Raw genomic sequence first — 14,636 nt, 5'->3', positions numbered from 1 at the left:
TTAGTTGGAGGAGAATGGAATACATATATGGAAGGATACTTTATTTGGCAGAGCATCCTAAAGAATGGTTCAGAGAGAGGCATATCCAAGAGGATAGAGTCCTTTAGGCACTTCCCAATGGCCAATCCGAGAAGAAAATAGAGACAACTCGTACGAGATGCAATTGCCGAGTCCTGAACCAGTGGGGCAGGAAAGAGACCCGATTCAGTCTCCGTGAGCCACATGGCATTCGATCGTTCTTTCAGATGACCGGATAAAATGTGGTAAAACTCCTTTGTTGGGCCAATTCCCGTCCCATTCTCATTATTGAACAAAACGTTGAGTGATCCATCGCTTTTGGCTGCACGAACAAGTACACAAAAAGCCCAGTCAATGAAACTCTCGCCCCTCTCAACTTTGTATACTTGATTTTTCAACTGGATTCGGGAAGCAGAAATACGGGACCGGGAGGCCACTGGAAAATGTAACGAGGAGGAAGGGTGTCCTCGACATGTCTGGTGGCTGAATATTGCACGGGCAATTCCCATAGAAGACAAATGAAGGAGCATGAAACGTAGTTCATATGGAAACAGCATTCTATACCTCAAGGAAAAGTAGATTATCCAGAAGGGATACGACCTGGTGGCCACAGTCCAATAGGACTCGAGTGATCGGCAAACTTTGTGTGATATACGGGGGGACACAAATAGGCGAGAGTACTCGAGGACATCATTCCCGAAGCAATGAATGTTCACAAACTCGTATAATATTCTCAGCAAATTCAGTGCCTCATCTGCCTCGATACTCCCCACATGAGCCCTCCCTGTCAATGGGATTCTTCGCATAATCACATTAGACCAATTTTCAATCGCCTTGTCACGATTCACTTCCTCAATAAACTCCTTAAAATAATCAGAAATGACAACCGCATATGCTATTGCCAGTTCATCTGAAGTTCCCTGCCAGTTGTAAAGACGGTACTTCAAGTACAGCCTTTCGGAGGCACAGCGCCACATTAAATCAAGTGCAGATTGAGGTGGGGGCATTCTCGGGTTCAAACGATTAGTCTGGGGATAAGTAAACGAAATAACCAATTCGGAGTAGTCAAGGCTATACTTCAATACTGGGTGATGCTGTGGGTGGTATGTGATTTGATAGTAGCGGTGATATGCTTCCAAGTAGTTTTGCAGATTCTTGGAATGCATCGGATCGAATGCCTCATTAACAACAATAAATCGTTCATTCTGAAAGCTTGTTAGTCCCAGGGAGAATTTCAGTTTCAAACTATTGTGTCGCATAAAGGAATTGGCAGGCCTTTCATGTTGGTGTATATAATTCCACAACACATCGTTTTGCTCATTGCAAGCTGGCTCATTAAAATCGAGGTGAAAGGCTGCAATAAAACAACACAAAAAACCAGGCGGATTCATTTCTTCCTCCACCACTGTATCATCAAACTCGGCATTTCTATCGGGCAAAGAGAGGTATTTAGAATGCCAAGACAAATCATGGGAATTATCAATAACTGGTCGATATCCTCCAGCAGTGGAAGGATTTTGAGTATTGGAGGGTCCTTGTGGTTGCACTGGTTGGATGCCAGTAAGGTCATAAAAAGAAGTTTCAGCATATTCCTCGTCGTCATAGACTTTCCACAAAAATCCAAAAAATTCCAGATTGAGGATGCGGAAAACACAATCGGGGGAGTCCGACGTGGTGAATAATAATCTGCAATAACGGTTGACCATGGTAGATGTCAAAGTATGCACAAAATTGGGCCTACAAATCACAAAAAACACATACTGACGATTTATAAGCTCAGTCCGACACTCGCTGGGCAGACTAATCCACTCATTGCCCTCTAAAACTTGAATTTGCAGATTCTTCCCGATTCTGAGAATCAAATGAAAAACACAACCCCGTCGTTATTTTAGTGGGGCGCTTAGCCGTTTTAAATGTAACCCGGTTGAGGAAAAATAAAGCCCCCATGTCGAAAATAATGCTGATCTTTCCATCTCTGGGGATAGCGTTTATCAATATATTCAAAACGAGAGGACAGCCAAAGCAACATGTATGGTCCATTCGAAGCAATCCATTGCAGCAGGGAGAAATATACGGACGAGTACTGGAATAGAGAAATGATGTACCTTCCATTAGTTCCAATAAAATTGAAGAGTCCATACTCAACAGAGGGAGAGTGAAGTCCGCTGTTGATTAATGTCGCAAACTTCAAGAAAGGCCTCTTGACCAGATACCACTTGCGATACAACTGCACTACTCAACAAACAAGACCTCCTTCGTTATAAAAGAGGTGATAGAACTCATGGTGGTCAGCCCATTTACCGTGATTGAATACGAAGATAAGTCAGGCAAAAAACAACGCCCAACATCATTCAATACTGGGCGGAGAATTAATTTCATTTTTGGATGATATAAACTCTGGTGGGTTATCACCTCATACTCACCTGAGAGGACGCAATATCGTTATTGACGTGATAGGCCACATTCGCCACATCTTCCGTGACTTCAAATGCATTGAGGACTGCTTTGATTAGGTAACGAAGCGACTCGAATCCGGGACTACAATCAGCATACAATATCAACAGTGTGTCGATAAAAACATTGACGAATGCTCGAACGGCGTGGGGCTCACAGAGGACCGCCAAAAGCGAACGGAAAACTCCACATTTAACAAGTGCAGTAGGCACGACTGAATCACTTTTGAGGACAGTTCCGAGCTGTTCGAATACGGATCTTAATCTATCGTACGGTTGATCGACCTGCACTTTCAGGACATTAAAACCTTCATCATTTCGGCGATAACCGTTAATTCCCTTGTCTGATTGGTTTCCGACGAAGAGTCCTCGGCTATCCGTTTGGACAATTCAGTGGCACACAAACACATCTGCAGGATAAGAAAAAGATACCAAACCATTTCGATTGAGGATACTGTCCTGAAACGAGAACGAGGGGCTACTGAAGAAAATGCAGACTCACGCATTGTGATAATTGTAGGAATACTTCCTTCTACAAAATTGCATGGGATCTTGGTTGGATCACTTGTGAGGGAGCAACACTAAGAATAGTTTAGAGGAATAACAATAATGTTGTTCTGCTCGAATATTGTCACTAGGTTTAATTGAAAGGAAGAAATGGTGATGAAAATTGGAGTCCCAGTGATTGTTAATGGATTTCCTTCCGAAATTGTATTTCCGGAAGATATTTTGGTGGGAGAACCTTCAACTTGCTGTAATTTATGCATAAAGTGGAATGCTAAATTTGATTCTGAATAATACATTCCAGTGAAGTACACGTTGGTTCATGGACCAGCTGTCCGCATTCCATGATTGTATATGTCCGGTCACTCAAATAAACTCTACACATGAAAAGACAGAACCAACACAATCATGCCATTATTATCCCGACTAACTTGTACGACAAAGTTCGCATTCCAAATAAAAAGAGAATCGTCGTAAAGAATATACCAGTCAAGCCACTGGTAGAGTCTTTTTGTGACCAACTTGTCTTCGATATTGAGGGACGGACGTAGTATCCCGATATTTTGAATTGTCGACATGAATTTACTCAGCTGTTGGATTGTGTCGTGGCCATTGTTAAACTTGAGCATATGTATAAAATAGGAGGGTTTCTTGCGAATGAGGTTATTGATGATAGCCATGCAGTAAATAGCAAACTCCACATACTGTTCGTTGATATTCTGCAAATTCAGGGAATTGAATAATCCACAGAATTTGATAAAAAGAATAAAAAAGTCATTGACACAGGAACTAAAGGACCGACTGAAGGCATCGACTGCGAGCGTCTCGATAAGTTGATCGAGAGTACTTTCGCTCAGCATATAAACTAGTTTGTCGACTACCACAACTAGAGGGAACCTAACAATCAGACAGACTACCACCTTAGTTTCATCTCAATGTTCAATGAGAGCAGATTAAGAAGTGGACAGATAAGAGTGTGTATCAATTTCTCCCTCGTGTCTGGTGGGAGGTCAATTTTTCTCATGTAGGAGTGGTCTGAATAAATCAGCATTCCCTTACTGTAATGAGGACACATCCGAGGGATTTGAACTGTCTCATGACTTATTCCAAACTCGGCACACAAGTCAAAGTTGATCGTTTCGATCAAGCTAAGTTCACGAATGGCCGCTAAAAGGTGAGTAAAGGGAATACCTCGAAATATGACGTACACATTTGTGGCTTCGGATTGGGACATTACTTGTCTCTTGAATGGCATGTAGTTCTCGATTGCCGTGTTTAAATTCCGTGGCTTAACTCTGTGTTGTATTTCCGGAGATGAACTGGCGACAACACTAATCACATTGTCCACCAGGAATGCCAGTTCGTTGATGATTCCACAAAAATGTATTCTAACATGTCCTCAACCCACTCACTTATTGATTATCAAGTCAGTAATCGATATAATTATGTCAATTATCCCATTCTCCAAGGATTGGATGGGGAAGTACCTAAACAGAATGGCCATCACCGAAAGGACTAGACAATATAAGCAGACAGTACAGTTAGGCAGTGGAGTTGTATGTACATACGAAGAATTTCGTATAGAGTCCAAGGGTCTAGAAAGTTGGTGAAGCACAGCCTCCACAGTGAAGTGATCCACGAAGGGAGGAAAAACCACATCTTCTCCTTCTTGGCAGTATTCGAGGAATGTAAGATCATAGTTCCTCCCATCATCGGTAGAATCCGATATTGCACATCGTGGTTCAAAATTATGACTAATTGTAGCAAAAAATGATTCAATGAAAGGAGGCATAGTAGGATAGGGAAATTCAATGCCAAGGGCGGAGGATAGAAAAGAGGCAGTAAGCGACATTCTTGGATTACATATACACTGCCCAATATCGTCCCCCGAGGATGTGGTTGAAGAGAACAAATCCAGCCAGGATGGCATATCATGTCTTGTGGTGGCGTTGGCTATTATCTCACTGTGGGGGGGAAAGCAGGAATTTTTGCCACAATGCAGGGGGCAGCTGGGATTGAATATCACGTTTGAAATCCGAGGAGGGGAACGATAGGGCTGGATAGTCACGGGTGCATCATTTAAAATTCTAAGGTTCTTTCTCCTCTGCACTTCTGGGATGTTCTTGAGAGAGTGAGAAATTTGAAAGACAGAGAGGTGTTTGAAGAGCAGTGTGGATGCAGAGTGAATGACCTAAACTGAATGATGGGACCCAACGGAGTTAAGACTGAACGAAGGATTGAATTTTTTGGTGAGTATTTTGTTGACATTGGCAAGGATCAGAGCGATATTTGCGTCAGCCCCAAATCCAAGAAGCGAAATAATCTTGTCGAGCAAAGTCACCAGGTTGACCGAAGTCGTGTCGGCTGACTCCGCTAAACTGAGATGGAAACATTCCGAATAGGCAATAAGCAAATCACTAGCAGAAACAACATAAACTGGAGTCATACCAATCAACTAGACATGACAAATTATACTACCTGAATGGTGTTATCAAGCATTTGGGGGTAGATTGCCGAACAAGCAAACAAATTAGCGTGGTGTAGGCGGAGGATCAAAATGGCCAACATTTTCCGGAAATTTGGAATTTGATGGATCGTCTTATCATTGAGTGTTAAGTAGTTATTAATGCATCGAACGGCCTCCAACACGTTCTCTTCGGGGGAAAAAGACTCAGTCACAATTTTATAAAGGTGAGGCATGAATACATGTGGGGGGAATCTGGTGAATATATTTGATAGAGTGATTGATAGACTGAGTTGCGAACTGAGCTCGATGAGCGAATTGAGTTGCATTTCAGGAATATTGTACCCCATTTCGATCCATTCCAGAATCGTATTCTCGAATTGAGCCCTCATAACCACAACTTTGCTAGTAAACTAAACAGACTAAATATTGTCAATTTAATAAGCATTATTAATAATACATATAAATAAGAACCACAAAATATTTATAAAAATAGTTTTTTGTGCTATATAAACCAATTCTGACGAAATGAGCGCAATCAGTTGTAATCATTCTGTAATTACTCAGCAATTGATTACTTTAAAGCTGCCATTTTTCAGCTTTCTCCTCTCCTATGAGTGTCCTCTTGAGTTGTATGTGTTATTAGGAGCAGGATCAATAAAGCAACTAGAAATGATTATTTACATTCGTAAATTGCTACGTCAGGGCTGTTTTATTCCTTTACAAATAATTAGACATTGTTCGTTTCCATTACTGAATTATGAGGTCACACCATTAAAAACAGGCGTTCTTTTAGTAGCAATTTTATATTAAATGTCAAACCAAGTTCTGGTTATACCAAGCTATTTTTTAGGTTATTTAGATTTTTTTCGCAATTTATTTTTAAATTGTGTCATGTACGTTTTCTTATCTGTCTAAAAACATTAATAAAATTAATAATAGTAAATCTATAAAGAAAAAGTCAATTTAATGGCATATTTCGTGTGGAATGTTCAAATCAGCAAATGAAATAAGTCGTCACCTGGCAAAGGATGTGTACTTTGTGGTAACCTCAGCTGGTAAACCACTCTTTATCGGGTATTGACTGTCCGATTAGCATAGAGTGGATGACGACCCCTCCTTCCTCCTCCAAATATCAGCAGTCACTCAGGCAATTGTGTCATATGTGAGAAATGGTGATGATGAATTGGAGAGCATAGAACTCAATGATGGAAAATCTGTGATTGTTTTTGACTACTTTGACCCCTTTATAATCCTCTGCGTGTCTCACTCCACCAAGAGTATTAAACTTATCAAACGTCGACTCTTCTGCCTTCACCAACTGATTGTCGGCTCACTCACCAATTCACGAATACTCAAAATTTGGCGTCAACTCAGCACTATTGACTTTGGAAGGCTTCTGGGTGGCTATGAACGTTATTTTGGACATTTTATCGACTCAATGGCCTACAATCCGTGCTTCCTCTTCCCTGCCTACCAGTCCATTGTTGTCCCCACATTTGTCCGTTCAGAAATGGGGAGACTTCTCTCCATTTTTAAAAAATCAAATGTTCCTCAGTCATCACTCTAATAAAATAGCACATTTTGTTCTCACTTCTTCTACTGGACGGAATTCTGGTCAAATCGTTCAGTCCTGTCGGTTTCAGTCTCAGTTGGGTGGATGTGCTGATTATTCTCAACATGGTCCAAGGCATTCGTAGATGCCAGGACGGATTTGAGGTTTCTTTTCAGTTATGTTTGCCTCAATTCAACAAAAAGTGAGTGCTATTTGTCATACCAGTCTATTCCTTATGTGCTACGTCTATCATTTGAGTTCTGATGAAAGATGGAGTCTGGTAGTTCTCGCCAAATGTGGATTAGTCGACAACCTTGTTGACATTGTCGAACAAGTACGGACATATTTCGTCAAATCTCAAGTAATTGGTAAATTCAGCTCTCAACTGGCACTTGTAGTCAATGACACTCCAGTTGAGGCAATTTATTTAATTTGCAGACTATTTATCACTGTATGTGCTATTCCTCGGAGTACTCTCAATGTCTTATTCCAGTCAAAAAACCGCCTTACGACTCCCCAAAAAACTGGATTCGCCTCTTTGAAGCGTATCAGCAATTGAATGATGAGTTGTCTCAAGATGGTGTCACATTTGCTGTTGTTAGTACCACTAAAGAAGTGGTCTATGGACAGGTTTAAGTTTGTGGTGATGTGGCAGAATTTGGGAGGAATGACGGTTTATGCCGCCTTTGATGTTTCACTCAGTTCTAATGAAATTCAGTCCTTATTTAGGCAGTTGTGTAAACTGCTCACCTCCACCAAACAAAATATTTTTTTCAAATTTTAATTTATCATTTTTTATTTAAAAAGTTATGATATTTAATAAATTATGTTTGTTTATGTGTTTAATGTATTTTTAATAATTAATCATACAAATGGATTTGATTAGTTGTCCACATCACTCATGAATCCATCACATGCAATTGTATCAGCTAATCGACTGTTAGACATGTGCGATAAAATTATTTTAACTGGAAAATACAGTCCCCACTCGCTTTCCAAGGTTGATGACATTTAATCCCCATTTTTAGCACATTGAGTCAGTGGAAGACATTCTATCAAAGCATGGAGTGGAATACGTGTAGTACATTTCTCTTATATATAGAACTGGGTATGAAACCGTTAAGGTCAGACTGGCCAAATTAAAGGGAATTTTGGGGACAAGATTTGGTTGAGCTGAAATTATGATTGTAGAGGATTTGACTGTTTCAGAAGACAAGTGGGAGGGAGGGACTGATTTCGGTCCACTCAAGGATCAGTTCAATATAATGGTAGACCAAGTAGTTGAGTTGTCGTCCGTTTTACGAAGCAAAGCGGAAACGAGCAGAGACATTGTGAAGAGTGATAAATCGGTAGTCCGTAAAAACATGGTAGAAATTGACAAAAGCCAGTGACTTGATTCAACTGAATTCTGCTGGACTCAAAGATTCGGTGGAGAAAGCAAGGCGAGCGAAAGAAGGGAGTCAAATGATGTGGTTATTGATGGTGGCAGTTGTTTGCTTTGTGATTGTTGTGTTTGTTATAAGACTATTTCCTCAAAAATAACAAGTTTATTCTTTTGGTTAATAGGTTATTTGTACTAGACAAACGCACAGTTTATGATTTGGAATTCCAGTAGGAGGGACATGACTATGAAGAACGCGTAGGCCACTAACATTGCTGCCCCGAGTCCTCTGGTCATCTTCCACCCTGATAGGGCAATTACTATCAGCACAAATGTCAGCATTGCGAACAGCATCAGCACTGAACAAAAAAGTCCTTTACTGCTCGTGTTTATTGGAATCCGGAAGACCATCCAGGAAATTAGCCAAGGAAAGGGCAGTCTTGAATCACAATACTCTTATTACCCAATACAAATGTCAAACAGGTTGCTTCCTATGGAACTCGATACTGCCATGTCTCCGAATCCCTTCTTAGCCACAATATAGCTTGTGATCAGATCTGGGACACTTGTCCCTGCAGCCAAGAAGGTCAGTCCCATCACTTCGTTGGGGATTCCCAGAGTGGACCCGATCTGGTTGGCCCACCATACCATTAAATAGGAAAACACCCCGATCCAGAGGATGCTGTTTATGAATGTCAATATATACAATCTCTTTATTCTCTATTGCTTATTAAAACGACTTTTTACTTGGTTGGCTACATTCGGTACAGTCACGTAGAGAACTGCGTTTATAGGCAAAACAACGATGTAGACTAATCTCTTGCTGATCGAGTTAGGCCATCCAAGTAATGTCTCCTATGATGTTCAAAAGGCGCTCTCACTTGCTCGGGCATTTCAGGGGGGCTTTGTTCGTCGGAAGCATTCATTTCGGGGCATACTGTGGCATTGTGAACTAGACTCTTGGAGCGGACTGGGTTTGTATATTAGCAATGACGGTACCCCGAGAGCCGATCAGGAGGGATAGTCTGTGTGGGGCGACACTTTCCCGCATAAATACGACAGAGTTCTATGCTTAGATAAGTAACAGTACTCGTATTTCGAGAGGTGGATTTTGGTGGATGTCCTGTGGTTGTTTTAGGATTTTTGTTTTGAAAAAAAATTCAATTTGTGAGTTGTACTTCATAAAAAGCACGTAGACCAAATACCAGCACAAAAGAGTGAGGGCCTCCCACCAGTAAATGAGATTGTCCGTGAAATAAACAATGAGCATGACCAGGGAGATTATGTAGAAACTGGTATCCCTCAATAGCGGCCACCAAGTCAGCGACAGGACAGTCAGACTGCACAAAGCACAAATGCTGATTACAAACAAAATGTTGAATACTGCCGACCCAATGATGGTCCCGATTCCCACGTTGCTTTTTGCCAAGAATACTCCAATGATTGAAGTAAAGAGTTCGGGAGCACTTCCACCTGCGGCCATGAATGTGGCTCCAGCGACATCCTCGCTTATTCCCAGCTTTTCGATGATTACTTCGAGGGAAGGCACAAAAAATGAGTCGCACACAATTGCGAGAGCCACGAACATGTACAAGACTCCCACAATGTGTAGTACTACAGCACCTTGTCTCCTTTGACAAAGGTCAAACAAATCGTTTGGATATTCCCCCGATACAACGTCGGTGCACGAGTTAGTGGCGGTTGCCAGTAACACTCTTCTGTTGAGGGGAGTTTCTAGCGGAGAGGAGCAAGGGAGTTTTGAGGTAATTAAGACGAATATGGCAATAAGCAGAACACAAGTCAAAGCAAAAATAATTCTTTTGAGGACTGACCGCTTGACTGAGTAAAGTAAGTCTTCTTTCATGGATGTAATGCGCAGTGACTGTTACACTATTTATTACTTACTTTGACGGCACAAAAGTGACAGAAATCGATGGTTTAGATACAAAGTTGTGCTTCTATCCTTGTTCCCAATTGATGTCTCAGTGGTATTCAATAATATATTAATTAATGTTGATTACGATTAATCTCCATGTGTTGTTGCTAAGATATAAATCCGTCTTATCGCAGAGGACTTATCTGCACATGTCACAATGAATTATTCATTGTAATTTATTTGAGATCTAACAGCATTAACTAAGTTAGAATTGATTAATTAACACATATCTTTCATCGATTCTTCACAAATATTTCGTAAACATGTTTTGTACATTAACCCGATATCAAATATTCCAAGAATATGTTCTTAATTATATAATACATATATTCTGTATTAATTACTCGTTCTCCCTAACAAAAAATAAAAATTGATTCAATTCGGGGATGATATCCCTAAGTATGTTAATCGGTCATAAATTTACAAAATTTGACAGGAAATTTGGTTGCATTACCGATTATTCTGACTTTGTGTGTCAATCAAATTAGAGCTCGATTCATCATAAATCTCGATATTTACAGCATATTGATTAGTTTATTTAAAAACAATCGTTTTTAAGCAAAAACTGCCTCAATACTTGTTCTTAAAAAATCATTCTGGATTAAGCGTGGCTGTTACTAGAGAGTGCAGGTGGTTATAATGAAGGCTGACGAAGCACATATGGTGACCACTCATAGTAATTTTTAGATTATTAAAAATGAATTGACTGCTTTGACGTTTATAGATGTAACATCTGGTACTTAACTTTGGAGATCACCCAATACCCAAAAAAGGACATTTTTAATAACTAGGGATCTTAATGTGAGTTTAAAAGTTATTGAAAATGTCATTTAAATTGATGATTTACAATTTGGATCATTTAAAAAACTTGTATTTTGTCAATAAATTCAAAAGTAGGAAATTTGAATAAGAAAAGAATGAAAATTATTGAATCTCAGTAATATTTTTGTCAATAATTAAAATTATCGTTTTAAAAATGAAATAAAAGACATTAAAATCGAAGAATCGGCACAATTTATCTATCGCCGGTGTAACAATAATGCTTGATTTTCAGACAATTCTGCCGTATAATGAATAAAAGACAATTGATGAATCATTCTAAAAGTTCTAAACCATTCATTTTAAACATAAAAATAAACATATTTAAGGATACTTTTTTCTAAAATTCAAATCAATCGGCTACTGTGTGTCGTCCTTCAAGACAGATTGGACAGCTTGGATTTTTTTAATCAAAGAATCTGTTATTTAGTATTTAATTAGCAGCAGAGGATAAGATGGAATGGCAATTCCCACGCAAGATGGCTATTGATATGCATTGGAAAATTCATGTCCGTTCTCGATGATCATTTCTCCTTCTGCTTGCCATGTCCCCCAGTTTAATAAGGAATATTTTAGTTCTGGGACCGAGGACTCCCGACATCTCCACTGCGATCGGGTCAAAGATATGGCGGTGAGATAATGCACTGTATTTCTTGATTTTTAGCGTTTCGGCCAGGTTAGCTGCGGAGCCCGGCTCTGCGGCTGACGTAAAGATGTTTCCGGCAGAGAAGTTGCGTCCCAGATGAGCGACTTGCCATTTTCGAAGGGGAAAGTCGTTAGGCCATCTTGGATTGATATCTTTTTCCAGTTTTTTTGGTAGTCGAGGAGTGAAGGATGGTGCCCACAGCAAAATCTTGCAAGTTCAACCCGATCTCTATGGCTGAGATCCTCTTCAGCTGTGTTTATTTTTAAAGAGGGATTGTTAAGGATATTGTTTGCGGTTAGTGGGTTCAAGGAGGATTTAGTTAGTTCTTTTATTTTCGATAGTTTTTTGTTAGTGAATTAGTTTAGGATACGACAGAAGTGAAGCCCTGGCGTGTTTTTGACGTTCCTGTCCGGGTTGGTATTGTTGTGAGATTGTGACTTGGGTGGGTTTTGATCATACTTGCTGAGGCAAAAAATTGTGTTCTATAGATGTCAAAATAGTCTGCAAGTTTGATTGTGTTGGTTTCCTGATGCATATGGTCGGCAAAGCAGACTCCATAAAACCAGTAATAATTCTGAGTGATTAGTTTCTGATTGATTGTAATTTCTGAAGGAGTGTTTTTGACAACAGATGGACTTGCATAGTTCAATGTTGGAAGAATATATTGTTTGTATAGGTACACCCCTCGACAAAAAATTTGGTTATTTAATCTTTCCTGCTTTTTTTCATTTAAAAACGAATAAATTCATACTTTAAGATCCTTTAGATCTTCTAAAATAATATTTATTTTGTATTTATAATTAAAATAGATTTAAATTTTAATATTGCAAGAAATTTAAAGCATGTCGGCAATTAGGTTAGTGACATAAAAATTGGTTATAAAATTTTAACCGTCAAATTATGCTAGTATTTAGAGATTGATCTTAATAAAAAAATATTTTTAGATATAATACTCTCGATTCGTTTATGAAAGGGAAAATAATTGCGCTATACGACTTAAATATGTCATATATTAAAATTTCTAAAGAAACCGGTGTTCCATATTCAACAGTCGTAAATTTTATCAAGAAATACAATAAAACTAGATCATATGACCGCCAACATGGTTCTGGAAGACTATCAATTTTGAATAATGTGCAAATTAATCATTTGGTACGCACATCAGAGGAAAATTCATCTTTAACTGCTTCTGAACTCTCTAATGAAATATAAAAGTTTTCTGGAACACGTGTCTCGTCTCGAACCATAATACGAAATTTAAATAAAAATGGAATTTTCGGAAGAATTGCAAAGAAAAAACCACTTCTAACAAAAAAAACATGGTTTCCAGATTCAAAAAATTTCTTAAATTTCAGACCATTATTTTGGATCAATAATCTTTCCTGATGAATGTATTTTTAATTATTAACGACCCAAAAAAGAAAAATTGTGTATAGAAAAAATTTTAAATAAATAAATCCTAAAATATTACTCCAACTGTCAAATTTGAAAAAGGTAAATTGTGATGTAATAAAAAATTAGGGAAAATCATGGTGTGGGGTTGTTTTTCCTATCATGGGGTAGGCGATTTGGTATTTATAGACAAGACGCTTAATGCTGCAAAATATCAATCTATTTTGACAAATAATTTGCCATATTCTGCACAAAAAATGAGGATTGTTGACTATATTTTTCACCCCAGCCATCCCATCAAAATGATTATTCAATATTTTTGCGAAAAACATATTAAAAATTAGAATGGCCTTCGCAATCTCCGGATTTAAATCCGATTAAGCATTTGTGGGCTTATATGAAGGTTCAAATTAGGCAAAGAAAAAATGAGAACATTCAGGCACTGAAGGAAAATCTATTAGATATTTGGAATTCTATTCCATCAAAAACACTTGAAAAATTAGTTGAGTCAATGAAAAAAGGTGTTGGGAGATCTATTCGGCAAAAGGAGGTTATTCTACATATTAATCTCACAATAACCAAATTTTATGCCAATGAAAGTCGTTGTTTTTTCCAAATTTCTTAGACAAAATTTCAAAATTTAAATAATTAAATTAATTTTTATCAATTTTATCAGATTTTAAAATATATCTGAAGAAAAAATTAAATCATTCTTTGTATGAATGAAGTAAGTTGAAGATTCACCAATATTTATGTCGAGGGGTGTATGTTAGGCATTCTTTGTTTTGTCTAAAGTCGGTTCCTGTGCGTGAGCGGAGGGCATTCATTTTACATTTACATTTATAAATCAGATTTTCAATGTGTTTGCAAAATGATAAAAGGTATCGTAAATTATCCTGAGTAATTTGACTTTGTTGATGCGAGGAATTTGAATATTGTTGGCTGTGATTGTCTGAATGAAATTTTATTTTTGTGTATTACTTGTTAGAAGACTGACTGATGATTTAGTTGATAATAAAGATAACAAGTTTAGAGTAATCCAGTCATACAGAGTATTAATAAATAATTGAACTTTCCTCTGTTTTACATTTTACCTTTTAATAAGTGTTAAATCATACATTATTATATTTTATATATGCATTTGAAATATTTTTTATTAAAATTAAAATGAAATAAAAAAACAAAAATGGAGGTAAAATGGAGTTTTATCAGGTGAGGTTATGACGTGAATTAATTTATAGATCTTATATACTTCTGACAAATCAAAAAAAGCCAAAATTTGGCATGATGGCTACCTTCGATGCACATCAACTAACTCGGGACAATTATTAAACGATAAACTTGTAAAAATCGAGTCGATCTACTCCTCCAACATACAAATTGGAGAAATCTTTGAAACAGACAGATTTTTAATAGACGTGGCCTCTCACTGCCACGAACCACAACTTCCGAAGCGTGTATGCAGTTC

At 38.2% G+C, this 14,636-nt stretch overlaps 1 protein-coding gene across 1 annotated transcript; it reads right to left on the bottom strand.

Annotated features, from left to right (window-relative positions):
* Window positions 1-9,380: 9,380 nt before the first annotated feature.
* On the bottom strand, window positions 9,381-10,301 carry LOC115229364 (sodium/potassium/calcium exchanger 2-like). Its single transcript, XM_029799728.2, has one exon. It carries the CDS (start codon window positions 10,237-10,239, stop codon window positions 9,448-9,450), a length of 792 nt encoding a protein of 263 aa, XP_029655588.2. The 5' UTR covers window positions 10,240-10,301; the 3' UTR covers window positions 9,381-9,447.
* Between the last annotated feature and the right edge of the window lie 4,335 nt (window positions 10,302-14,636).

The sequence above is a fragment of the Octopus sinensis genome, unplaced genomic scaffold (genome assembly GCF_006345805.1).
Source record: "Octopus sinensis unplaced genomic scaffold, ASM634580v1 Contig12494, whole genome shotgun sequence".
Lineage (NCBI taxonomy): Eukaryota > Metazoa > Mollusca > Cephalopoda > Octopoda > Octopodidae > Octopus > Octopus sinensis.
The sequence above is the reverse complement of the archived record's forward strand: the minus strand, read 5'-3'. Positions and strand labels throughout refer to the sequence as shown.